The sequence below is a fragment of the Vipera berus genome (genome assembly GCF_964194415.1).
Source record: "Vipera berus genome assembly, chromosome: 3".
NCBI lineage: Eukaryota > Metazoa > Chordata > Lepidosauria > Squamata > Viperidae > Vipera > Vipera berus.
The window spans coordinates 212,164,655-212,190,821 of record NC_138204.1 but is presented as its reverse complement, the minus strand read 5'-3'; the positions used below and the strand labels follow the sequence as shown (position 1 = coordinate 212,190,821).

The window sequence follows — 26,167 nt, the reverse complement described above, 5'->3', positions numbered from 1 at the left end:
CACCATGGAGTTCAGCCCTAGGCTGGTGCGGATTAACAGCTATTTGGCAGATGGTATAGGGTTTCCTGCCTGAGCAGTGGGTTGGACTAGATGCCCCCCAAGGTCCCTTCCAACATTATTATTATTATTATTATTATTATTATTATTATTATTATTATTATTATTATTATTATTGTTAAACCATGCCTTGGTGGAGCAGTGGGCTAATGCCTCCTTAAGTAACACCAGCTGCCTGCAATTAGTGCAGGTTCGAGTCCCACCAGGCTCAAGGTTGACTCAGCCTTCCATCCTTCCGAGGTAGGTAAAATGAGGACCCAGATTGTTGGGGGCAATAAGCTGACTTTGTAATAATGCCGCTTGGGGGTGTGTGTGAAAGCCCTAATAAGCAGGCATATACATAGAATGAAGGCTACTGCTAAGCTTGTAAGCCGCCCTGAGTCTTCGGAGAAGGGCGGGATATAAATGGAATTAAAATAAAATAAATAAAATACTGTGAATATTAGTTGCACAATGCGACCTCCAGGATAGAACTGAAAATTAACATCCCAAAGACAAGAAGGGAATGTGCTGTGAATCACAGAATAACACAGTTGGAAGGGACCTTGGAGGTCTTCTAGTCCACCCCCCTGCTCGGGCAGGAGACCCTAGCCTAGACCGTTCCGGACAAATGGAACGATTGCTAGTTCGTTTTATAAAAGGCAAAGATTATATTATTTGAACGGCTAAACCACGCGCAGATTGAAATAACCGGACAGGTTAAAAACCAAAGCAAACCCTCTCTTCACCTGTCCGTCGGCGGCCCTGCCTTTTGTTTCAAAAGCCACCACCCGCTTCGGAACCGTCTCACACGTTATCTGTTGCAAATACACGTATTTATCGGGCGACCCAACAACCCGTAAAGGCGGGTCCCCGCGAAAGCCTCAGGCTTGGCGGGCGGAAAGAATCGGGCGGGCGCGCGACACGCGAGGCGTTCAGACGAGATGCCAACTCCGGGTCAGGGAAACGCCGCGGCCGAAGCGTGCCGAGAGAAACGGCTGCCGTCCGGACGGCCCCGGGGGGGGGGGAGGCCCGAAGCAGCCCCGCAGCAGCCCCGCCGCCCGGCACGTGGGGACCGGCCCCTCCGGCGCCCGCTTGGTCCCGGAAGGCCGGCTGGGATGGCCGGCCGGGTCTCCCCCGCTGGGCCGGGCAGGCTGAGGCGGCGGAGCGCGGGGCGGCCGCAGGGAGGGCGGCCCCATTGCCAGCCTCTCGGGGCGGAGGCGCGGGCGGAGGCGGGTTTCCTTTCTTTGGGCCGCCGCCGCCGCCGCTCCTGCCGCCTGGACGCCCGCGCCGCTCGCCTCCCACGCAGCCCGGCGCTCGGCCGCCATGTACCCGGCCGGGGGAGCCGCCGCCGCCCCCGGGGCCAACGCGGGGCCCGGTGAGTCCGCCACGGGCCCGGGAGAGTCGTGGGGGGGGGGGGAAGAAGAAGGCGGCCCCTCAGGCGGTGCCGGCGGGCCTGAGGGGAGCCGGCGCTCGGCTGGGCCGCACGGCCGCCTCACCGGGCCGGGGCTCTGAGGGGGCGCGCGGGCGGGAAGGAGCCCCCTGGACGCTCCTGAGGGAGAGAGAGAGGGAGGCGCCGAGGGGGCTCCTTCCCTGGCCGGGCAGGGGGGAGATGCCTGAGGGGGAGACGGAGCCTCCTCCGGGCTTTCCCTCAGGGAGGAGGGGGGGGAAAGGCCCAGAAGCCTCCCCCCACCTCCGTCCCTTCCCTCCTCGCCCCGTCCGTCCGTCTCTAAGCGAGGCATTGCGCCGAGGAGAAGGGGCTGCAGTTCGTCCGGGGCAGCTCCCGATGGGGGGAGGAAGGGGAGGGGGGGGGGAGAGAAATACTTCAGCTCGATCCGGGGTGAGATTTCCCTTTCACCCCCCCCCCAACCGACACCTTGGCTAAAAACGGGGTGCTGAGTGTAAAACCTCCCCCGCTTTATTCGATATCTCGGGTTGCGATCGCGTGTCTCGTGGCGCTCGATAGGGTTGTGAGGAAAGAACCACGGCGAGAACTTGACGTGGAGGGAGACGAGCAGCCCGGTTCAAGAAGTTCCCGCGTGTTTTTTCTCCCCCCCCCCACTCCACTCCCCCTCCAGTTGGGTCAGTTTCCCCGCGTGTTTCCCGCCCAGCCGGGCTCTCCTTTTTCCCACGGGATGGATGCGAAGCCTCGTCCCGGAAGAAAGAGCCCGGACTTCGGCCTCTGAAAAGCCGGCTTGTTGCTAGGCCAGCCTGGGTGGGTTTTTTTGTTTTTTGTTTTTAACCACCTTCCCCCCCCCCCTTTGCAAACAAACCCTGGTTAGGAAGCCATTGGGGGAGGTGGCTTATGGGTTTCCAGGGAGCGGGGCTTCCTTGGGATGTGGCTTATCAAATGATGGGTGCTGGGAAGTGTAGTTCTCCCGAAACATCGTCGGAACGGGGCGGAAAAAAGTCCCCGTGTTTTGTACATCATCTTGCAAGGATTGAACCTCTTCGGGCAGCAAGTCCTTTACCTAAATCAGCGTTTTCCAACTTAGGAACTTGAAGATGCGTGGACTTCAACTCCCAGAATTCCCCAGCCAGCTATGCTGGCTGGGGAATTCTGGGAGTTGAAGTCCACGCATCTTCAAGTTCCTAAGGTTGGAAAACGCTGACCTAAATTCGGGGATGAAAAGCATCTATTTGCATTTGCAGACCTGAAAGAAAAGCTGCACCCACCGAGAAAGGAAGTGTGTGTGTGTGTGTGTGTGTGTGTGTGTGTAATGATTAGTAGGGTTGCTTCAACAGTGAGATGGGCAGGACGTAAGCTTAATAAATAAATATTAGTTTTGGTCCTGGGGTCCTCCTAATTGGGTAATGAAAGGTCTGCAAGGAAACCATCAAGCTCTGAGCAGCAGCAAGGGCCAATCCTGAGCTACAAATAGAACATCATCCCTTACCCATTATTATTTTTTTACTCTTCTTTATTTTTAGGTATTTTATTTGGGCTACAATTGTGTTTTCAGTTTACTCTCTTCCATTGACTTCAGTAATTTTCTGTGTCTTATCTCTCGTCCCGTCCTCCCCCCCCATATACATTCTAGTGCTTTTATTTATTTATTTTATTTATTTTAATTCCATTTATATCCCGCCCTTCTCCGAAGACTCAGGGCGGCTTACAAGCTTAGCAGTAGCCTTCATTCTATGTATATGCCTGCTTATTAGGGCTTTCACACATCCCCCAAGCGGCATTATTACAAAGTCAGCTTAATTGCCCCCAACAATCTGGGTCCTCATTTTACCTGCCTCGGAAGGATGGAAGGCTGAGTCAACCTTGAGCCTGGTGGGATGCGAACTTGCACTAATTGCAGGCAGCTGGTGTTACTTAAGGAGGCATTAGCCCACTGCTCCACCAAGGCTCAAAAAAAAAGTCTTGATAATGGTTGTTTGCCAGCACCTCTCTGCATGATGATGGTGGGATGACAAATATTCTGTTGTAGGAATTATTTTGGGATTGTTACAACTATGTTAAGGAGGAATATTATTTCCTGTAGTGGTTGTTTATGGCAACTTCTACAAGAAGGTGACTGATCCAATCTTAAATGACCAATTGGTGTTTTACTCATTCGCTTTCCCTCTAGCCTCTTGACGCTTGCCCAAGTCAAGCATTTTGAGATTAAAACTGAGATGGGACAGGGAAGAACAATTGAAGATGATCAAGGGATACATTCTGATTTCTTAGGGCTGGTCTTCATGGCTGGGTTGTCTCAACAACAGTCTGGCTGCTAACTTTTGACATGCTAGCTAACTAGGCAGACATGCTAGAGGAGGCAAATGGGTCCCAAAGGCTCAAGTACAAGGCCACGTCAACGGAGGAAGGTTATAGGAAGAAAGTTTGCCAATGGAAATTGCAGCTCCTCAATCACCAAAGCGATTGGTGATGCTTGGCTTCCAAGGATGGGTGGGAGGAGTAAAGAAGCAATGGAGTCCACTTGGGCAGAGTACGGGTCATCCCTGTGTGAAAGAAGAGGAAGGGGTTGAAATCCAGAATGGTGACTTAATTGCTAGCTGATGTAGGAAGCTAGGGAGATGAATTTAGAGAAGGAACCAGGAGGTCTTTAGGAAACGGTTATTTGCAGAATAAACGTGTTAGATCCAGAGGAGAGAATTACAAAGGAATTAAGTCTTGTTCCCATGACTCCTGGGCTATTAGAAGGAGGGAAGAGAAGACGGGCAAACTTGCAAGATTGTAATAATAATAATAATAATAATAATAAGTTGGAAGGGACCTTGGAGGTCATCTAGTCTAACCCCCTGCTCAGGCAGGAAACCCTATACCATTTCAGACAAGTGGCTGGCCAGTCTCTTCTTAAAAATTTCCAGTGTTGGAGCATTCACCGCTTCTGGAGGCAGGTTGTTCCACTGGTTAATTGTTCTCACTGTCAGGAAGTTTCTCCTTAGTTCTAGGTTGCTTCTCTCTTTGGTTAGTTTCCATCCGTTGCTTCTTATCCTGCCTTCAGGTGCTTTGGAGAATAGCTTGACTCCTTCTTCTTTTGGGCAGCCCCTGAGATATTGGAACACTGCTATCATGTCCCCCCTCGTCCTTCTCTTCATTAAACTAGACATACCCAATTCCAGCAACCGTTCCTTATATGTTTTAGCCTCCAGTCCCCCAATCATCTTTGTTGCTCTTCTCTGTACCCTTTCTAGAGTCTCGACATCTTTTTTACATCGTGGTGACCAAAACTGGATGCAGTATTCCAGATGTGGCCTTACCAAGGCATTGTAAAGTGATATTAGTACTTCACGCGATCTTGATTCTATCCCTCTGTTGCAGGGGTGTCAAACTCAATTTCATTGAGGGCCGCATCAGCATTGCGGTTGCCCTCAGGGGGCCGGGTGGGTATGGCCAGGGTGGGCATGGCCTACTGGGTGGGCGTGGCTAGAGTGCGTATGGCCTACTGGGTGGGCGTGGCCAGCTCTACATCGTTCGCATCAAGGGTGCCTATGGGGGCCTGGGCAGGAGTGGGACAGATCTGAGGGTCTCTGGCAGAAGGAGGGTCTCTGGGCCAGGGCCAAGGCAGTGGGGGCCGTTCCCTCACTGTTTCCAGGATAGCTTCGTGGGCCACATGAAACCACTTTGCGGGCCAGATCTGGCCCCCGGGCCTTGTGTTTGATATGTCTGCTCTGTTGTGGTGTAATAAAGGATACTTCCAGTCCTTCAGAATCTTGTTTCCTAACCTGGTCTACCTTGGAAGGAGCGATAGCTAGTTTCCAACTTAAAGGCTGCATGGTAGAACTGTTCCTAATAAAAGTACGAGGAACCATGACTTCTCAGATGTGTCACACCGCAACTCCCATCTTCCCTCACCATTGCCCACGCTTGCGAGGACAAGTGGGAATCATGGTTGAGCAGCTTCTTAAGGGTCACGGGTTCCCATATGGGTGATGGGCTGCCATTGAAGTTGACCAAATGGTTTTTAAGATAGACCGTCAGTTTCCTTGGGTCAGAGACAGCCTAGTGAAATTAATTGACAGAAGGCTTACAAGCAAGTATTTCTCACAACATGATCTATGAAACTGATTATCCTAAGATGCACTGTTACTACTGGATAGGTGGCTTTAACCATCGGTGTACATGTAAGATGGACGATGGACACATGTATGTATGTTGGGTGAGAAGCCATAAGTATTAGCTAAATTAGGCTGCCCAAAAGAGGTTGCTGGACCAGAGAATCCCACCTGTGGGGTTATTCTTATGTTAAGCAAGTTGTGAAGCTTACCTTTTTATTGTCGCAACTTTTTCCCATTGGAATAACTTTCACTTGCGCTGTTGTCAGGAGCCCTAAATTATTCTGTTCTGTTGGTGGTGGCAAGGAACCTCACTGCCAGAGTTAGGAGAAAGCTGCTCCTTGATCACAAAGACAGCATTTTCTGCTATATAAGGTAGCGTCTTCCATTTTACATTGTGTCTGAAGTTCTCCCTTTAGTGTGGCCTCCCAAACATAGTTTTCCAAATTTCCCGTGCTGTAAAAATGTAGATTTGTAAGCTGCGCTTACATGTTGCTGTTTTGGAATTGGAAACTGTTGAGTACTGATACGATGTACAATCATATTTTAGACTTTTAGGTTTTATACACATTATTATTATAAGCCCGGATTAATCTGCTACAGGACAAGGTCTTCTTCGTGAAGGGCTACGGACATAATCTGTCATGCTGGTCCATTAAGTGTTGGTAGATCAATATTTTTTTTCTTTTTGACTTTCCAGTGTAGGGTTGACAGGGAGTATACTGACCCAAAGTTCTCCTTGGATACTTCCATGGCTGAGAAGGTACTAGAGGATGGGAGACCACTGAGTCAAGTCTGGACCACTAGGCCACTCTTCCATCACTGGACCTCCTGGTTCTTGGGGTGGGAGAGAGAGAGACTGGCTCAAAGTCATGGCAATCATGTTTGGTGGGAATCGGGTATCTCCTTTCTCCTAGTCCAGTACTTTCACAGCCAAAGGTAGTCCTTTTGTTTAACAACCATTTGTGGGTGGTGGTTGGGACTAAACGTCGTATTATGTTTGTTGTGGCGTCTTCACAGTCATCTGATCACAATTTGCAGCCTTCCCTGCCAGCTTCTCACAGGCAAAGTCAATGGGGAAGCCTGCGGGAACTCGTAAATTATGATCACATAAGCAATGCTAGAACTGCTGGCAGCAGTGTAGTCCCATACTTACGACCACGTTGCTTAAAGATACAGAGTTTACAGTCCTACTAGTTAGCATCATTAAACAAGGGCTACCTGTATGCCACTCTGCCTGTTGGGCTGTGAGGGAATGCTGGTTGGTCTATACGTGTGCACGCACCCAGAAAGATGGTTATACCACGTGACATTGTGAGATGTACCCGAAACAACACTGCTAACAAAAAAATCTCCTTGTAGTCTTTTTTTTCTGAGCTGGCCCTGGGTGATCATCTAGGCTGCATTTTTCTTTTCGTGGACTTTTGCCATGAGTTAAAAAAGCTTCTGGCCAAACCATAAATTGGACACAGGGTTTGCTTTCTTAGCAGCAGCTGTTCAGAGTCCCAGTGTGGTTGTGGCTTGTTTGATTCTCTACTGTGGCATTCTTGCGCGAGGAGACGCTCCAGTAAAGCTTAACAAAACCTCAAATAGGATTTGTAGTTGAGGAATTCTAGAAGTCAGCACTTTTAGTCTGCAGCTGGACTTCTCAAAAGCTGAAGCCATCAGGATCTCCCAAAATGTAAGTGACAAAAAAGTTTTTTAATGACTTGGCTTGGAGCGTAAGGTTTTGAGTTGCATAGCATTGTGTTCTTCTGAAGTGCTTAGTGTTTCAGGGTTGGCAGTGAAAATCTCTTTCTAGACACTTCTAGAGCAGGGGTCCTCAACCTTGGCAACTTTGAAGACTTGTGGACTTCAATTCCCAGAATTCTGAGGAATTCTGGGAGTTGAAGTCCACAAGTCTTAAAATTGCCAAGGTTAAGGACCTTTGTTCTAGAGGATTTGTTCCGTTGAGGGTGGAACTGTCCATCTTTTCCCAGTTAGGCAAAATCTCTAGAAATTTTGAAAATGGAAAAATGTCCTCCCTTTTTCCTGCTTTTTTGAAAAAACAACGGAGGGACGAAATGGAAGAATATGCAGCACCTGTGCCTGGTACCATTTATAAGTATTGTATACAGTTGCATATACAATATACATTGTAAAATATAGGTTATAATAATAGAATAGAATAGAATAGAATAGAATAGAAAATATGGAATAGAATAGGATAGGAATAGGAATAAGAAAAGAATAAGAATGAAGCTGGAAGGGACCTTGGAGATCTTCTAGTCCAGCCCTCTGCTCAAGCAGGAAACCCTATGCCATTTCAGACAAATGGTTGTCTGGTCTCTTCTTAAAAACTTCCAGTGTTGGAGCATTTTTAATAATGTGTTCAGTGCATAGGGGAAAGGTGTATTCATTCAGGCAATAATTATACATAGATCAATTGAATTCTCTTTAAAATGTTTTTGTGTGTGTGTGTGTATCAAATGAAACTGATCTACTGAAAGAACCATTATCAAGAGCCTTGGTGGAGCAGTGGGCTAATGCCTCCTTAAGTAACACCAGCTGCCTGCCATTAGTGCAGGTTCGAGTCCCACCAGGCTCAAGGTTGACTCAGCCTTCCATCCTTCCGAGGTAGGTAAAATGAGGACCCAGATTGTTGGGGGCAATTAAGCTGACTTTGTAATAATGCCGCTTGGGGTGTGTGTGTGAAAGCCCTAATAAGCAGGCATATACATAGAGTGAAGGCTACTGCTAAGCTTGTAAGCCGCCCTGAGTCTTCGGAGAAGGGCGGGATATAAATGGAATTAAAATAAATAAAAATAAAAATCATTAAAACGCTGCTTAATCATTTTCTCTGTTGAGACCAAGGTAGTTACTGACCTGGAGAAACTCAGAGAGGCAGAAAGATTGATGAATGAAGCCTTTGGAAACCAAATGAGTTCCTTCCCTACCATTAATGTCAATCCAGGAAGCTCAAACAGAGGTAGTTTCCATGGTCTACTCCACTTAATTTCTTGTGGGTGATAATACAGACCCTCAAAAATAGTTTTGAACTGGTTAACATGTTTTGTTCATCTGAGCAAAGTATTCCACGGGCTTTTGAAATGTCAACTGAAGTCAGAGAATCATTTATAGTTATGGGCAGTTTGCTCTGGAGAAACATAGGATCACATAGAATCCTAGGGCTGGAAGGGACCTTGGAGGTCTTCTAGTCCAACCCCCTACCCAAGGCAGAGGACCTTATGCCATCATTCATCTAGGCTAGGGCAAAATCCCAGAGGCGCTTTTCAAAAGGCGACTGAACTTTTTGGGTTTTTGGTTTTTTTTTTGTTTTGCTTGAAAATGTTTCGCTTCTCACCCAAGAAGCTTCTTCAGTTCAAAAATTTTCCCCCACCATTCAGTCAGAACTGAATCAGCTTACGTGTAAGAGAATAACAGAGCTGGAAGGGACCCTGGAGGTCTTCTAGTCCAACCCCTTTTGCTCAAGCAGGAGACCCTATATCACTGATGGCGAACCTTTTAGAGACCGGGTGCCCAAACTGCAACCCCAAACCCACTTATCGATCATTGGGTGCTGGGTGGGCGTGGCCCATTGGATGGGCGTGGCCCATTTGGTGGGCGTGGCTGCGGTGGTAACGGCAGACTGGGTGGGACTAAAAAGTTCAATTGATTCCAACTGCGAGATCTTTTTTTTCCCCGTGAGAAGTTGAAATTGATTGAACCTTTTTTTTTTTTGCACACAGTGGCGGAGGGCTAAAGCGAAAAGGTTTTATAAAACCCAGCTGAAGGCCTAGGACTGGGGCGACGGCGCGCCTGCCCACAGAGAGGGCTCTGCGTGCCACCTGTGGCAGGCGTGCCATAGGTTCGCCACCACGGCTCTCTACCATTTCAGACAAGTGACTGTCCAGCCTCTTCTTAAAAGTCTCCAGTGATGTGCACACAACCTCTGAAGACAAGTTGTTCCAATCCTGCCCAGAAAAGGCAGAAATTTTGCATCCTGACCGTACACTTAACCTCTAGTTGATGGGTTGTGAGCAATAGTATATTGGCCTGCACGATAGTTATAGAAGAGAGTAGGAATGGTGTGAGTACCTTGAGTAAAATCAGTCTTGTTCTGTGAGTGTCATACTATGCCTGACCTGGCCGATACTGTCCTTTCTTTTAGCAGGGAATGTTCTTGTGCGACAAGGAACAATCCATACTGGTGTGCTGGAGTACACTTCTGTCTTATTAAAAATATGATGTTAAAGCCAAAAAAAAAAATGCAAGATTCACAACCAAAATCAGTATCTAAGGTCCCATTTAATGATAGCCATTCCCTGCATTATAAAGCAGGGTTAACACTTCACGTAATCTTTGTTGGCTAGTTTTTTGTTTGTTTTTTTTTTAATTTTTTATTAATTTTCATGAGGTTAAGGAGGGAGGTAAGGGGATGGGAATTAGGGTTAGGGTACAGGAAAGCTTGGGGGTGAGGGTTAGGGTTTTCTCCCAGTAACTTTCAATATTTGGCAAACAGCATATTGTCTGGGTAAATATATAAAAATAAACGTAATAAAGCCAATAATTGATAACAATGATAGGTATAATAGATTACCATAAACAATACAAAGTTTTTGATGTATAGTATTTTTCAAAATTGCATATCGCATTCCTTTCTCTCTAACTCGCTTCTCTAGCCATTGATAAAATTTATTCCAAGTTCTATAGTAAACTGAATGCTCTTTCTCTTTAATCTCTAGAGTTAATCTATCCATTTCTGCACAATCCAATATGTTCTTGATTAATACTTCTTTAGTCGGTAACTTTTCCTTTTTCCAATATTGGGCATAAATAATTCTCGCTGCTGTCAATACATGTAACATTAAGTATCCGCTCTCCTTGTCATAGTTTGGGCCTCCGGCTAGTTTTGTGTCACCCAATTGGGACAGCAAAACACCCTAAAAAATTCTTCCAAATTAGAATGGGAAACACACAATTCAATGGCAAGAGCCTTGGTGGAGCAGTGGGCTAATGCCTCCTTAAGTAACACCAGCTGCCTGCAATTATTGCAGGTTCGAGTCCCACCAGGCTCAAGGTTGACTCAGCCTTCCATCCTTCCCAGGTAGGTAAAATGAGGACCCAGATTGTTGGGGGCAATTAAGCTGACTTTGTAATAATGCCGCTTGGGGTGTGTGTGAAAGCCCTAATAAGCAGGCATATACATAGAATGAAGGCTATTGCTAAGCACATTGATTTGTGCTTTAGATTGTAAGCCGCCCTGAGTCTTCGCAGAAGGGCGGGATATAAATGGGATTAAAATAAATAAATAAAAATAAAAATAAAAAATGAGATCAAGTAAAAGCCGATGGATTCACCTTTTACCTTTGAAAGCTGACTTTTTAGAAAGGGAGGGCATTTGAGTTCCTGAAATTGGCAGTGTTGGTGGATTAATGAAAATGTTGACTTAATATGCGGCCTCTGAAGAAATTCCTGCTCTCTGTTGACACACACATGAGAAGCAACACTTGTGGTTTTGTTCACTGCAGCTCAGAACATTTGAGGGGTTAAGGGGCTGAGAATTAAAGTAAATCCGGGAACATGACTTAATTGTCTAAAGTTGAGCCTGGGGTAAAGAAAATGAATAATGAAAAACTCTCTCTTCTTCCACAATGCATGAAAACACTAGCAGGTTATTTTGTGAAATAGTTTAAAGAAGAGAGGATGAAATAATATAAAGTACCAACTTGGATAGTTTTGGAAAGGTATTAGATGGAGGATAAACTTCAAAGTGGTTGGTGGTTATTATGGTTCATATTAGGTAAAGGTAAAGGTTCCCCCGCACATGCGTACTAGTTGTTTCCGACTCTAGGGGCCGGTGCTCATCTCCGTTTCAAAGCCGAAGAGCCAGCGCTTGTCCGAGGACGTCTCCGTGGTCATTTGGCCGGCATGACTAGACGCCAAAGGCGCACGGAATGCTGTTACCTTCCCACCGTAGTGGTCCCTATTTTTCTACTTGCATTTTTACGTGCTTTCGAACTGCTAGGTTGGCAGAAGCTGGGACGAGTAACAGGCGCTCACTGTGTTACGCGGCACCCGGGATTCGACCCGCCAAACTGCCGACCATCTGATCGACAAGCTCAGCGTCCTAACCCACCGAGCCACCGCGTCCCTTCATATTAATGGTTCATATTAATACAATATAATTAATACAATACATGTATGAGACCTCAATGACATCAGAAGCAACAGCAACTTTTTTATTATCAGAATTTGAGTAAAATTATAATTGCCAGCAGTTTAATAAATATTCTGAATTCACTAAGTTATACCTAATTATTTTGTATATGTACATATATACGTACAGTCTATTGCAGAACATAGGAGGTATACCCTATACAGGTAGAATCATCCCCAGGGTTTCAATCCTAGGCCATTTTATGTTAACAGCTACCTGGCCTTGGCTGTCAGTGATGTCTTTCTCAGGTTTACATAAAGCCTTTGGCTTACCTGAGAACTGGCGGTTGCATCTATTGCGGCTTCTAAGCTTCTCGTTGGCATCTGCTTGGCAGTAGGAAATCAAATATGTTTCTGAATTGCGAGCTGCCTAGAGTCATTTGCTGAGATGGGCAGTTATAGAAATCAAATAAATGATAGACAGACAGACAGACAGCATATGGTATACAGCAGGGGGTCTTCAAACTTGGCTCTTTTATGACTTGGGGACTTCAACTCCCAGAATTCCTCAGCCAGGCATGCTGGCTGAGGAATTCTGGGAGTTGAACTCCGCAAGTCATGAACAGGCTCAAAGTTTCCCCCATGCTGGCTCAGGAATTCTGGGAGTTGTAGTCCACAAGTCATGAAGGGGGCCAAAGTTCCCCCATGCTGGCTTAGGAATTCTGACAGTTGAAGTCCGCAAGTCATGAAGGGGCCATAGCTCCCCCATGTTGGCTGAGGAATTCTGGGAGTTGAAGTCCACGAGTCATAAAAGGGCCAAGTTTGAAGACCCCTCTCTACAGCTTCAGGGAAATCTACATATACTAGACACACAATGTAGTCCAGGTAGCCTAGAATGCTCGTCCATTCTGTTCAGCGCTTACGCACCTATCCTTGGTGCACTGTGTGTGTGTGTGCGTGTACATGTGTGTGTGTGTGAAGTAACTTTACACCAGCTAACTAGTAGTGCTTGGGTTGCTGGTTCTTCTGAGCGCTTCCACCGTTCGTTCCTCTCCTCACTTTGTGTCACAAAGACTTGTGTCCAGCTAGGCCCAGTGCCAGCATTCTGCTCTCCGCCCAGGCTTTCGAATAGGCAGGAGCTAGGGACCGAGCGACGGGAGCTCCCTCGGTCTCAAGAGCCGATCTCAAACGGCCAGAGTCGCAGACCATTTTTTGGCCGGCATTTCTAGCGTCATTAAGCCTCTGAGCTGCTGCATCTCCCACCAAAAGTGAACCAGCGTTTTTATGTTCTGGTTTTTTAAAAAAAAGTACTTGGAAAAGATGGGAAGGAAAAAAATCTACTTTATTCACCAGCTTTGAAGCCGTTTGCCAAAAGGCAAGCTGTTTCATGAAGCTAATTCCTCCGAGGATATTCTTTTAAATGTTGTCATACCATTTTATGACCATTCAAGTTTGTAGCAGCCTGTTCTAGTCTCTCGTCCTTGAGGTAGGTTGGTTTATTACTTCCAACGCACTCAGTGGGTATCGTGGTCAAATGTGCATAAATTTGATTGGTCTAGATCAGGGGTAGGCAACCTTGGCTCTTTTATGACTCATGGACTTCAACTCCCAGAATTCCTGAGCCAGCATGGCTCAGCTTGGAAACCTCTCCCTTTCCCGTCAGCATGGCTAGCTCAGGAATTCTGGGAGTTGAAGTCCACGAGTCATAAAGCGGCCTAGGCCTAGGCCATGGGTAGGCAACCTTGGCTCTTTTATGACTCCTGGACTTCAACTCCCAGAATTACTGAGCCAGCATGGCTCAGCTTGGAAACCTCTCCCGTTCCCCACAGCATGGGTGGCTGAGGAATTCTGGGAGTTGAAGTCCACCAGTCATAAAAGAGCCAAGGTTGCCTACCCCTGGAATAGACCAATTGGCAAATAAAAAGAGAGAAGAGAACTGGATGCTTTTGCTGACAATTGGATATTGTTGGACTGCAATGGTCCATTATAGAGTGAAATCTCACATATTTATTTGGTTTCTCTTTAATTATGAAACTCATTAAAACAGCATGTCAGGCAAGAAAAATCAGGTCCACGTGTGAAGATCCAGTTAAGGTTATTTATTGCTACTCATGCTTCTGCGTAGGAATCTTCTCGACTTACAGCATCTGCTAGGAGTTAAATGAGACTCAGTGGAATTCAAGGGGGGTGGGTTCAGACTTAGTTTGCTTGTGGCTACGTAGGGATTCTAGGCTTTTGCCTCTTTTAACTCCACCCACAGGTTCCACCACTCCTTTCCCTACCTTTCAGTAATTTCTGATATTTAGTCCTGCTTACTACAGACAAGAAATGAGGTGCTAACCTTTTCTCCACACATAAATATTTTAGGTTACAGCAGCAGTATGTTGTGGAAAGAATACTGGGCAATTTCTCCTGGGTCGGAAATCTGTCATCGAGTTGGAAACTTAATGTGAAGGGGGATGTGGCCTAGACCAGGGCTCTTCAAACTTGGCCCTTTTATGACTTGTGGACTTCAACTTCCAGAATTCCTCAGCCAGGCACGCTGGCTGAGGAATTCTGGGAATTGAATTCCACAAGTCATAAAAGGGCCAAGTTTGAAGACCCCTGGCCTAGACCTTTTTGTCTGATATGTTAAAGAGTTTCTTGGGCAAATGGTTTCATTAGTTTGGTTTCACTGAAGCTCCATCCTTTTGAGTAGTATATACATTTGATATAGTTTCATTTACTGAAAATATTATTATTCAGTTCAAGAAGCGTGGACGGGAGGGATAAGGAGAGCTTTCCCAACAAAAGACACATCAACGCTTTCTCTGAATAAGCTCGCCTAGTTGTCCCTTTTCTTCTCTGATGCCTTCTCTATGTTTGTATAACCTGGAGAAATTGCCGGAGCACAGAAAGAAAAGGCCGGTTCAGGATGAGGGGAATTGGAGTTCCTGCTCTCTTGATGATCATTGGGTTGGTAGCTAAACAGCAGGGGTTGGGCGTTCATTAACCATCAGTTGAGCAGGCATTCATTAGATACTCAATTAATAATAGCCGTTGGTAGCCCTAATGTGCCAAGGACAAAGAATGTACTAAAAGACAGTAGCTTTCGATACGTTCCTTCAATGCCACACTAAAGTCCCTGTGATTGGAGGTTAATCAGAATAGAGCTGGGAGGGACCTGGGAGGTCTTCTAGTCCAACCCCCTGCGCCCACCACTTCTGACAGCAAGCTGTTCCACTGGTTAATTGTCCTCACTGTTGGTAAGTTTCTAACCGTGAGGACAATTAGCCAGTGTTAATTAACAAATTAACTCAAGAGGTGATGAGTAAAAGCTTTCTGTCATTGGGTGCTGCTGTTTGTCAGTCTGAAAATGGCCTCACTCTCCTAGGAGTTGAAAAAGGTATATTCATGAAAAAAGAGGACATTTTGGGGAGGCTTAACAATAACAATAGAGTCGGAAGGGACCTTGGAGGTCTTCTAGTCCATCCTCCTCCTCAGGCAGGGAACCCTATATACCATTTCAGACAAACGGTTGTCCAGTCTCAAAAGCTTCCAGTGTTGGAGCATTCACAACTTCTAAGCCTTGGCGGCCAGCCTGTTTCACCTCAGACCAGTATAGCTCCGAATCGCTTAGTTTTCAAAGGCGGTCTGCATTTCTCTGAAATGGAGATATTGGCCATGGATTTGGGTTTTGTCTGATCAATACCAGCCAACCTCATAGGCTCTTAAGTGGGTTTTTTTTTTTGCTGGGGGCAGGAGACCTTGGGTGATTTGCTAGCGAGAAGCCTTTATTTAAGGGAAACTAAAACCCAGTGGTTTTTTTTTAAGAAAAGCTGGAAGGAATTTGTACTTCCCACTCAAGTTAATTATCTTTGGCTGAAGAGCTCCCCTGAAACCTTACCAGTAGACTAATTATAATGTTTAGATGCATAAAAAACTTGGGAGGTAGCTGTATCTCTTAACGAATTATTATTATTTTTTTTTAAAAAAAATAAGTCTCCATTTTCTAAGCTGCTCTGCTCAGCATGTGTGGCTTCTGCTGGTCTGTTGTGGGACATTAAAGGAAGACCTTATAAAGAGGATTGGTTGAAGGGCGGTTTCTGATCCACGCATTCTCCTAAATACTATCAATGTCATATTCACGATTTCTTAGAGCAAGGGTCTTCAAACCTGGCCCTTTTATGACTTGTGGACTTCAACGCCCAGAATTCCTCAGCCAGCCTCCATGTTTGCTAATTTTAAGACAGGGCTCTTCAAACTTGGTCCTTTTATGACTTGTGGACTTCAACGCCCAGAATTCCTCAGCCAGCCTCCACGTTGTTTGTTAAATTTAAGACAAGGCTCTTCAAACTTGGTCCTTTTATGACTTGTGGACTTCAACTCCCAGAATTCCTCAGCCAGCCTCCATTTTGTTTGTTAGATTTAAGACAGGGGTCTTCAAACTTGGTCCTTTTATGACTTGTGGACTTCAACTCCCAGAATTCCTCAGCCAGCCTCCATTTTGTTTGTTAGATTTAAGACAGGGGTCTTCAAACTTGGTCCTTTTATGACTTGTGGACTTCAACTCCCAGAATTCCTCAGCCAGCCTCCATTTTGTTTGTTAGATTTAAGACAGGGGTCTTCAAACTTGGCCCTTTTATGACTGGTGGACTTCAACTCCCAGAATTCCTCAGCCAGCCACGTTGGCTGAGGAATTCTGGGAGTTGAAGTCCACCAGTCACAAAAGGGGCAAGTTTGAAGACCCCTGTCTTAGAGAGTATAAGTATTATTGGAAAGAGCAGGTAGATTTTTAGAATGTTTACTCTCAAAACAGTTAGAGAGATGTATCATCTCAAACTAAGTTCCAGAAGTCTGAGAATGCTGTGGAATAGGTTATGTCTTGTTTTAAACCCTTTCTGCTGGCAGCTGATAGGCAAATATGGAGAAAAGACATCTAATGCTCCCTTTGAGATAAGGAACGCTTCTGCTACATTGGGAATTACAAACTCCTCTTAAAAATACATGATCTGCATTAAAATTGGATCGGCATTGTCCGGTAAAACACGGGCAATTGGAAAGTTGTTCAGGAGCAGCATATGCCTTGGATGCCATGCAGAATGTTGTGCAGTAAGTTGAACCAGTTACGATTCTAGCCTCTTTTCTCGTCACTCGAGAAAATACGCTGGAGAAGAGACGGCAGGGGAAAAAAAAACCCTTTGGGTTGGGTGTGTAAGGAGATAGGAGTCGCCGTTCCTCCATTTCAGCCCAAGAGAGAGAACCAAATCCAACAGGAAGTCTTAAATATTCCCTAGTTCCCAGCTGGGTAGGATCTTGGGAATCTATTATTTTCATCTTTAAAAGTCTTCTTCCAGCTTGACTCTTGGGGGTCTACATCGGGGGTCTCCAAGCGTTGCAAATTCTCAGAATTCCCCTATGCTGGCTAAGCCCACAGTCTTAAAGTTGCCAAGGTTGGGGAATTCTGGGAGTTGAAGCGCACAGGCCTTAAAAGTTGCCAAGGTTGGAGACGCCTGGTCTACATGGATACATTCAAGTAGTTTTCTTGGCATCTGTTCGGAAGCGATTGATCAATTGATTTCTTCCATAATATCTCTAGAGCAGGGGTAGTCAACCTGGGCTCTTTTATGACTGGTGGACTTCAACTCCCAGAATTCCTGAGCCAGCCTGGCTCAGCTTGGAAACCTCTCCCTTTCCCCTCAGTGTGGCTGGCTCAGGAATTCTGGGAGTTGAAGTCCACGACTCATAAAAAGAGCCAAGGTTGCCTACCCCTGCCTTATACCATTCTAAATATTTTCTCCCCACCCTCCCTTCCCTTACGGTTAGCGATGCTGTATTTTATATACAGCTTTCAGACTAAGCAAGGTGGTTGGTTGTTAATGAGAGTTGACCACAATTTTATGACCTTTTTTTTGTGTGCCACTGTTAGGTGAATCACTGTAGTGTTTAAGTAAACCACGAAGTTATTGCGCAGATTTGCTTTACTTATTGGTAGCTAGCTGGGAAGCTTGCAAATGGCGATCCCACGACGCTGGGATGGTGCGACCCCCGTAAATATAGGCCGGTTGCTAAGTGCCCAAATTTTGACCCCATAACTATGGGGATGCTGTTAACAATCGTAAGTGCGAGGGACCCACAATAAGTCCCTTTTTCCTGTTGTAACTCTGAATGGTTGCTAAGTGAATGGTTGTAAGTTGAGGCCTACCTATAATGCAGAGGTCCCCAACCTTTTGGACGCCAGGGACCGGTTCCGTGGAGAAAGGTTTTTCCACGGACTGGAGGATGCGTGGTTTTGTGTGCTACCTGCATCGGGCTTTACTTGCTGGCGTGCTGCGGCCCGGTACCGGTCCATGGACTGAGATCTCTTTAAATAATATCATTTTTTTTAGTGCCTGCTCTAAAGCTTGAAAAAAGGGTTCTAGTTGTAAGTAGCAGGAAGGAAATGCATTTGCATGAAGGCCGAGGCTCTTCTTCCCGGTCCTTTTCACAACTGTGGCTTGACAGCTGAACTTTGCAGCCAGACAAAGGCCTTGCAGATGCTTAGGAGGTGTAGTAGGCATGCTGGATGCACGCTCAGGGGCAGGCAGGATTTTATAACCCCCCCCCTTCGTATATTGCACATTCTGATTCTAGAGTACGTCAACCATCTGAAACTTCCAGTTACGTTTCCTTGACTCTTTGAAGTTCCCTGGCTGAGTTGAACCAAGAAATTGTGACAAGGACAGAATAGAAAGTGATCCCCTTAGAATGCCAGTGATGATTGTTCTAAGACACAACCTTTTGGATATACTTATTTCTAAATTCCAAATATAACTTGTTGATACCACTATTAGTAATTCTCTCTGAATGAGTCATTAATAAAAACATAGCGTGGCCATCTGAGAATGGGGAGAAAGACTCATCACGTAAAGCAGTGTTACTTGAGTTTTTGGGAATTTCTGAATGCAAAAAGTTTCCCAGGGTTTTTAGCCCAAGGTCTGATTTGACATGCTTGCTTAACTTACTCCCCTAGTAAACAAAAACTCGTATATTTTCATCATTACAACAGCATTCCCCCCCCCCCCCCGATTATGTGATCAGAATTCAGACGCTTAGCAACTGACTCACATTTGTGATGGTTGCAGCGTCCTGGAGTTATGTGATCACTTTTGCGACTTTCTGACCCGCAAAGTTGATGGGGAAGCCCCCACTTAACAACCGTGTTACTAACTTTAACAACTACGCTGATACACTTAACCACAGAGGCAAGAACGGTCGTAAAATGGGGCAAAACTCACGTAACCAGTGTCTCACTTAACAACAGAAGTGTTGGGCCAAACTGGTCATAAGTCGAGGACTATCTGTACTGAGAGCAGCTGAGGTTGAGAAACACTAATATAGTAGAGAATCAAATCGGTCCCTGATATAACAGTGATCTTTGCAGTGGCGATCAGTACTAACGTTTTGCTGAGCACAGGCTCTGCTCACGCACGCCGCCTTCCGTAGGATGCAAGCAGCAAAACCACAGTGAAGATCGATCTGTGCCAGGTTTAAAAAAAGTAGGCAACCCATGTTTGCGGTTTTTTCATTGGAGAAAACCTACCAGATCCTCTCTCTCTCTCACTTGCATTCAGGCCTGAGCCGAACTGAATTATTTCTATTTATGCATTAGCTGAAGTCAGTGCCTCCCCATTCTCTCCACCAGAAGAGATTGGAAACCAAGGCTTAAGAAAATACGCCGAACGTCGTTAGGCGCTAAAACTGTGGCAAGGAAGATCATAAAATGGACCTTAAAAATCACTTAACAACTGTCTCGCTTAGCAACAGAAATGTTGGGCTCCATTGTGGCCGTGCGTCAAGGACCGCCTGCAACTCTATCCCAGTGATGGCAAACCTTTTAGAGACTTGAGTGCCCAAACTGCAACCCAAAATCCACTTATGTGTCGTTGGGTGCCGGGTGGGCGTGGCCCATTGGGTGGCCGTGGCTGGGGTGGTAACGGCAGACTGGGTGGGACTAAAAAGTTCAATCAATCAATTCCAACTTTGCCAGATATTTTTTTTCCCTCGCAAGAAGTTGAAATTTAATCAATTGAACCTTTCTTTTTTTTTTTTGCACACGGCAGCAGAGGCCTAAAGCGAAAAAGTTTTATAAAACCCAGTTGAAGGCCTAGGACTGGGGCGACGGTGCGCGTGCCCACAGAGAGGGCTCTGCATGCCACCTGTGGCACGCGTGCCATAGGTTCACCACCACTGCTCTATCCTCTTTGGATACCTAGCTTAGCGTATTGGCATTTTTAGATGGTTAGTCGTGACAAAAGATGGACGCCAATTTTAAGGAGACAGCGATGTCTTCTTTAAAGACAGAGGATGGTTTGGAGAGAGTGATACGACCCCTTGCCTCACTTGTTGTGATTCCCCCCTCCTTTCTTTCAGTTCTTACAACATCCCCATCGCTGCCACCTCCAATGCAGGCATATGCGTTTAAACCTCCCCCTAGACCTGATTTTGGGACTTCGGGAAGAACCATCAAATTACAAGCCAATTTCTTTGAAATGGACATCCCCAAAATGGACATTTATCATTACGAATTGGATATAAAACCAGAGAAATGTCCGAGAAGAGTTAACAGGTACGTCCCATCCTTCCCTTCCCTTCCCTTCCCTTCCCTTCCCTTCCCTTCCCTTCCCTTCCCTTCCCTTCCCTTCCCTTCCCTTCCCTTCCCTTCCCTTCCCTTCCCTTCCCTTCCCTTTCTTCCCCATTGTTCCATACATCTCATTTTTGGGGTGTTTAAAATGAGTGCCTTTGAAAGCACGTAGTTCGGTACTGAGCTAATTTCCCCCTGGGATTACTCGCGGCAGTGGCATTTTTATTTGAAACCTGAAACAATCATTTTGCATGTCAAAGTATCTTCTCTAAATAAGATTAGTTTCTCCAAATCTCCTTATAACCAGGGGTAGGCAACCTTGGCTCTTTTATGACTCGTGGACTTCAACTCCCAGAATTCCTCAGCCAGGCACACGTGGCAAATCAGCTGAGGGCACAGCTTTATATTGCATACCTGTTTTGTGTTCCTTTCCGGGAAGGGACCTTGGAGGTCATCTAGTCCAACCCCCTGCTCAGGCAGGAAACCCTATACCATTTCAGGCAAATGGCTGGCCAGTCTCTTCTTAAAAACTTCCAGTGTTGGAGCATTCACCACCTCTGGAGGCAGGTTGTTCCACCGGTTAATTGTTCTAACTGTCAGGAAGTTTCTCCTTAGTTCTAGGTTGCTTCTCTCCTTGGTTAGTTTCCATCCGTTGCTTCTTGTCCTGCTTTCAGGTGCTTTGGAGAATAGCTTGACTCCCTCTTCTTTGGGGCAGCCCCTGAGATATTGGAACACTGCTATCATGTCACCCCTCACCCTTCTCTTCGTTAGATAGATAGATAGATAGATAGATAGATAGATAGATAGATAGATAGATAGATGTTTCTCAACCTAAGCAATCTTAAGATGCATGGACTTCAACTCCCAGAATTGCCTAGGCACCACGCTGACTGGCGTATTCTGGGAGTTGAAGTCCACCCTTAAAAGTTGCTGAGGTTGAGAAAACACCGAGAAAGATAAGAAATAAACCTGGCGTACAGAACTCCCGGAGAATACGTGGGAAGTGCTCTAAAACTGAGTAGATTTCAACCCACCCTTTTATAAGTGCTGCTTTGGTTTACAATGTTGATCCCTATATGATGATATTTCAAGACTTGGATCTGAGTAGCAGAGACCCTTTGTTCATCTGGTTCTCTGTTTCCAGAGAAATAGTGGAACACATGGTGCAGCACTTTAAAGCACAGATATTCGGAGATCGCAAGCCAGTATTTGATGGGAGGAAAAATCTCTACACCGCAATGCCACTTCCAATCGGGAGAGATAAAGTAAGTATATAATGCTGAGTTGAGCTCTCGGCTTCTGTTTGTGCCAATAATGTTATTATGGTTGGGTTCCCCTTGCCTCGCATCACTTTTCTGTTGCTCCTTTTTTTTTCTCCTTTCATTAAAAGGGGTGCTGTCCCTGCAAGCTAACTTTTATTTTCTTTGGATACCTTCTAAAAAGATTTCCAGGGACGCGGTGGCTCAGTGGGTTAGGACGCTGAGCTTGTCGATCAGAAGGTCGGCAGTTTGGTGGGTCGAGTCCCGAGTGCTGCATAACAGAGTGAGCGCCTGTTACTCGTCCCAGCTTCTGCCCACCTAGCAGTTCGAAAGCATGTAAAAATGCAAGTAGAAAAATAGGGACCACTCTGGTGGGAAGGCAACAGCGTTCCGTGCGCCTTTGGCGTCTAGTCATGCCGGCCACATGACCATGGACACGTCCTCGGACAAGTGCTGGCTCTTCGGCTTTGAAACGGAGATGAGCACCGGCCCCTAGAGTCGGAAACGACTAGCACGCGTGTGCGGGGGAACCTTTACCTTTACCTTTTAAAAAGATTTCCAGTTCTCTGCAGGAGAATTCACTTCTCTGCCCCCCCTCCCCCTCCTGTTTAAGCAGAAAGAATCATCTTGTACTGCTTTCCAAATGTTGCAGGTGGAATTGGAGGTCACGCTGCCAGGAGAGGGGAAGGACCGAATATTTAAGGTGGCCATCAAGTGGATGTCGGTGGTGAGTCTGCAGGCCTTGCACGACGCTCTCTCCGGCCGTCTTCCAAGTGTTCCTTTTGAAACCATCCAAGCTCTCGACGTGGTGATGAGGCACCTGCCCTCCATGAGGTGAGAGACGCTTCCCACACCAACCCTTTCCCCACCCCTCTGGTCAGAGCCGAAGAAGCTTCTCGGATGAGGAGCGAAACGTCTTTGAAGAAAAACAGAGAAAGTCCAGTTGCCTCCTGGAAAAAAGCACCTTTGGGACAACCCTGAGCTGGACGATGGAGAATCTCCATAGACATTCCCACATGAAAGTTCAGGGGCAGTCATTAACTGAGAAGGCGCTCCTTGTTGGCCACCGGACCCCCCCCCCCCCCGTTTTTCTTGCTCAGAAGCCTTTGAATTACTAAAAGTCCTCGACTTACGCCAGTTCACTTAGGGACTGTCCAAAGTTACAACAGCACTGAGGAGAGTGACTTAGGAACATTTTCCACACTTCCGTCGCAGCACCCCATCAAAATTCAGATGCTTGGCAACTGAACACATTGCGGTGACCCAGGGTCACGTCATCCCCTTTTGCGACCTTCTGACAAGCAAGAGTCAACGGGGACAACGTCGGAGTCGCTTAGTGACTGTGTTACTAACTTAACAACTGGAGGGGTCCACTTATAACAGCTTTGGCACAGATGGTCCTCAAGCGAGGCAACCTTCACTCAACCGGTGTTTCCCTTTGCAACAAAAAAATTGGGGCTCGACTGTGGCTGTAAGTCGAGGGTTACCTCTGTCTGTAGCTCAGGGTTGACCTGAGGGCCCCTTGATGCTCTCTGCCCTTGGTTTTCTTGCAGGTGTTCCAATGCCAGACTAGGTAATATAACAACAACAACAACAAGAAAGTTGGAAGGGACCTTGGAGGTCTTCTAGTTCAGCCCCCTGCTCAGGCAGGAAACCCTATACCATTTCAGGCAAATGGTTGTCCAATCTCTTCTTAAAAACTTCCAGGGTTGGAGCATTCACCACTTCTGGAGGCAGGTTGTTCCACTGGTTAATTGTTCCAACTGTCAGGAAATTTCTCCTGAGTTCCAGGTTGCTTCTCTCTTTGGTTAGTTTCCATCCGTTGCTTCTCGTCCTGCTTTCAGGTGCTTTGGAGAATAGCTTGACTCCCTCTTCTTAGGGGCAGCCCCTGAGATATTGGAAGACTGCTATCATGTCCCCCCTCATCCTTCTCTTCATTAAACTACACATACCCAATTCCAGCAACCGTTCCCTATATGTTTTAGCCTCCAGTCCCCTGGATCATCTTGGTTGCTCTTCTCTGTGCTCTTTCTAGAGTCTCAACATACCATCAGTGCTAGAAGGATACAGGGTTTGGTCTCTCTCTATAGACTCTCAGGGTTGATGGGAATGTTGCTTTCCTTTTTTTTTTTTGGTTTGATAGTTCCTTGACAGGCTGTTTACTGTTTTATTGCTTGTTTGAGTTGGTGGTTCCTGGATTGGGGCGCTGTTTACTGTTTGAAGTAAACTCAAAACACCCCCAACAGTACCGCTTCAAAGAGATTATTATTATTATGATGATGATGATGATGATGATGATGATGATCATGAGAACACCTTGTCTTTTCTAGATGCAGGAAGTCTTTGAACTTAAGAGCCACAACTGGGCCCAGAATTTCTATTTGTTAAGCAAGGCGGTCGTTAAATGATTTGCGCCCCACTTTGTGCCCTCTTTTGCCATGGTTGCTAAGTGAATCACTGCACTTGTTAAAGAATCATCCAGTCAAGCGAATTTGGCTCTCCCCCCCTTGATTTGACTTGCCGGAAGCCAGCCGAGAACATGGCACGTGGCGATCACGTGATCCCGGGATGCTGTGATTGTCCTAAAAACTAGCGCACACATAGGACCACGGGGGATGCTGCTGTTCTGTTCCAGCCTACGACCGGCCCTGTTTGTATGTCAGGGACAACCCCTTTTTTCCTTTTAACAATCAATAGGCTGGAAAAAACCCAACTCAAATTTATTTACAGTTCCAAATAATAAAGTCTTTCAAACAAAAAAGCAGCAGAATATTTTCTTCAACCAAAAATACATGATTCAAAACATCCAACAAACAAGAGTCAAACAGATTAACAAGAACAGACCAGGATTCTCTTTGAATGTCTCCGAACGGTTGCCTTCAGCAACCAGCCCTGCCCACACCTTCCCCTTTTATTATCAATCCCAAGGCGTGTCTTCTCACTGCCTTCTCCTCCTCTCACTGAGTTGCCTCATTGATTTTCTCTGCTCTGCTCTGCTGGATTGCCTTCTGCTTCTAGCGTCTCTGAACAGATTCAGCTGTGACTCCTCTGAATCCGACACCTCCTCCTCACACAGCTGAGCCTCGTGAGGAACACGACTGGAGGGGCCAGGCTGAGAGTCCTGCAGTGCATCAGAGCCTCCCTCTGACACCCAAGGCTCTCCAAACCCCTCCTCCTCCTCCACCTCAGATTCCTTAGACTCAGCTGCTGGGAGCACAGGCTGACACTGAATCACAACAGCTGCATTGGTCATAAGTGTGAGAACTGGTCATAAGTCCCTTTTCCAGTGCTGTTGTAACTTTGCACCGTCATGAAACAAATGGTTGCTAAGTCGAGGATTACCTGTACTTGGTTCTCAACTGTGTTATAATACAGTTGAGAATCCAGTGGGGGGAAAAAGATGCTTCCTAATTTTTTTGTGATAACGTGTGTGTGTGTGTGTGTGTATGTGTGTGTGTATAATATGTATACGTATATGTATATTTATTTATTTATTTATTTATAAACGGCAGATATACTCCAGTGGGCCGATCGTTTTTTACTGCGTCAGAAGGATGTTCCAATCCTTTGGGCGGCGGTAGAGAAGTCTGGTTTGGCTTCCATCAGTCGGTCAGGCCTTCCCTGTGGAAAATGATGCTGAACATCGACGGTAGGTTTCACGTTATCTCCTTTCCCCCCCCCTCCCCGACACGTGGCTGATCTTGTTTTAATCCCCCGGGAGGGCACAGCTGAACTAGACCTGAAGAATCTAGAAAAAGCCACTTGGCGGTTCTTGATTTGCTGTGTTCTTCCTTTTTTTTTTTTTTAGTCTCCGCGACCGCCTTTTACAAGGCACAGCCAGTAATTGAATTTGTATGTGAAGTTCTTGATTTCAAAAGCATTGAAGAACAACAGAAAGCTCTGACTGATTCCCAAAGGGTTAAGTTTACCAAAGAAATTAAAGGTAAGACACGAAAAAGAGTTTCGAAATGAGACCACGCAAACTTTCCCACCCACCCCCCCTTGGTGTCGAATGCACCGTCTGTCAAACTGGACCAGTCCCCCTTTTTAAAGAATTCTTCTAGTAAGCCTTTGAACTCTGCGGAAAGGAACGTTTTAAGACAATGTTTTCCTTATTCCAGTGAAAACCTGCCTTCCGTTTTTCTTTAAAAATGGCATAAGACAGATTGACTAAAACCTCAGGGTTACGTTACATTTTAAATTCCGAAAGGACTCTCCACTGATTCGGAAGGTTTTACTATAAAACAACCGCCTCTGTGTAGTCCTTCGATTTATGGGAGACAAGAATTTCTGTCGCTAGGCAAGATGGTCATTCAAGGAACTGCACCCCTTTTTATGCCTTTTTTTTGGGTCACGGTTGCTAAGCAAATCACGGCAGTTGTTAAGGGAATCATACGGCCGTTAAGTAAATTGGCTTCCCGCCCCCAGTGACTTTGCTTGTTGGAAGCCGGCTAGGTCTCCAACGGCAATGACGTGTTGCAACTTGTGCAGGTTGCCAAGCCCCCCCCCCAAAAAAATTTTTTTTTGATCATGTGACTGAGAGGATGCCAAGTAGGTGTTGTGATTCAGGGTCAGCCTGTGGGTTCGGCAGTTGGGTCGGACAACTCAGAGGAGGAGGAGGGGG

General features: G+C 46.2%; 1 protein-coding gene across 1 annotated transcript in view; it reads left to right on the top strand.

Moving 5' to 3' along the window:
- Positions 1 to 1,304: 1,304 nt before the first annotated feature.
- Positions 1,305 to 26,167, top strand: part of AGO2 (argonaute RISC catalytic component 2) — a gene marked incomplete at its 3' end in the record, with an annotated part of 49,453 nt that continues 24,590 nt past the window's right edge. The window contains exons 1-6 of the mRNA XM_081325633.1: positions 1,305 to 1,414; positions 20,074 to 20,269; positions 21,429 to 21,549; positions 22,196 to 22,377; positions 25,056 to 25,192; positions 25,352 to 25,486. Of these exons, the coding sequence (XP_081181759.1) occupies positions 1,363 to 1,414; positions 20,074 to 20,269; positions 21,429 to 21,549; positions 22,196 to 22,377; positions 25,056 to 25,192; positions 25,352 to 25,486 (823 nt within the window). The 5' untranslated portion in view covers positions 1,305 to 1,362. The remainder of the gene's footprint in view (positions 1,415 to 20,073; positions 20,270 to 21,428; positions 21,550 to 22,195; positions 22,378 to 25,055; positions 25,193 to 25,351; positions 25,487 to 26,167) is intronic.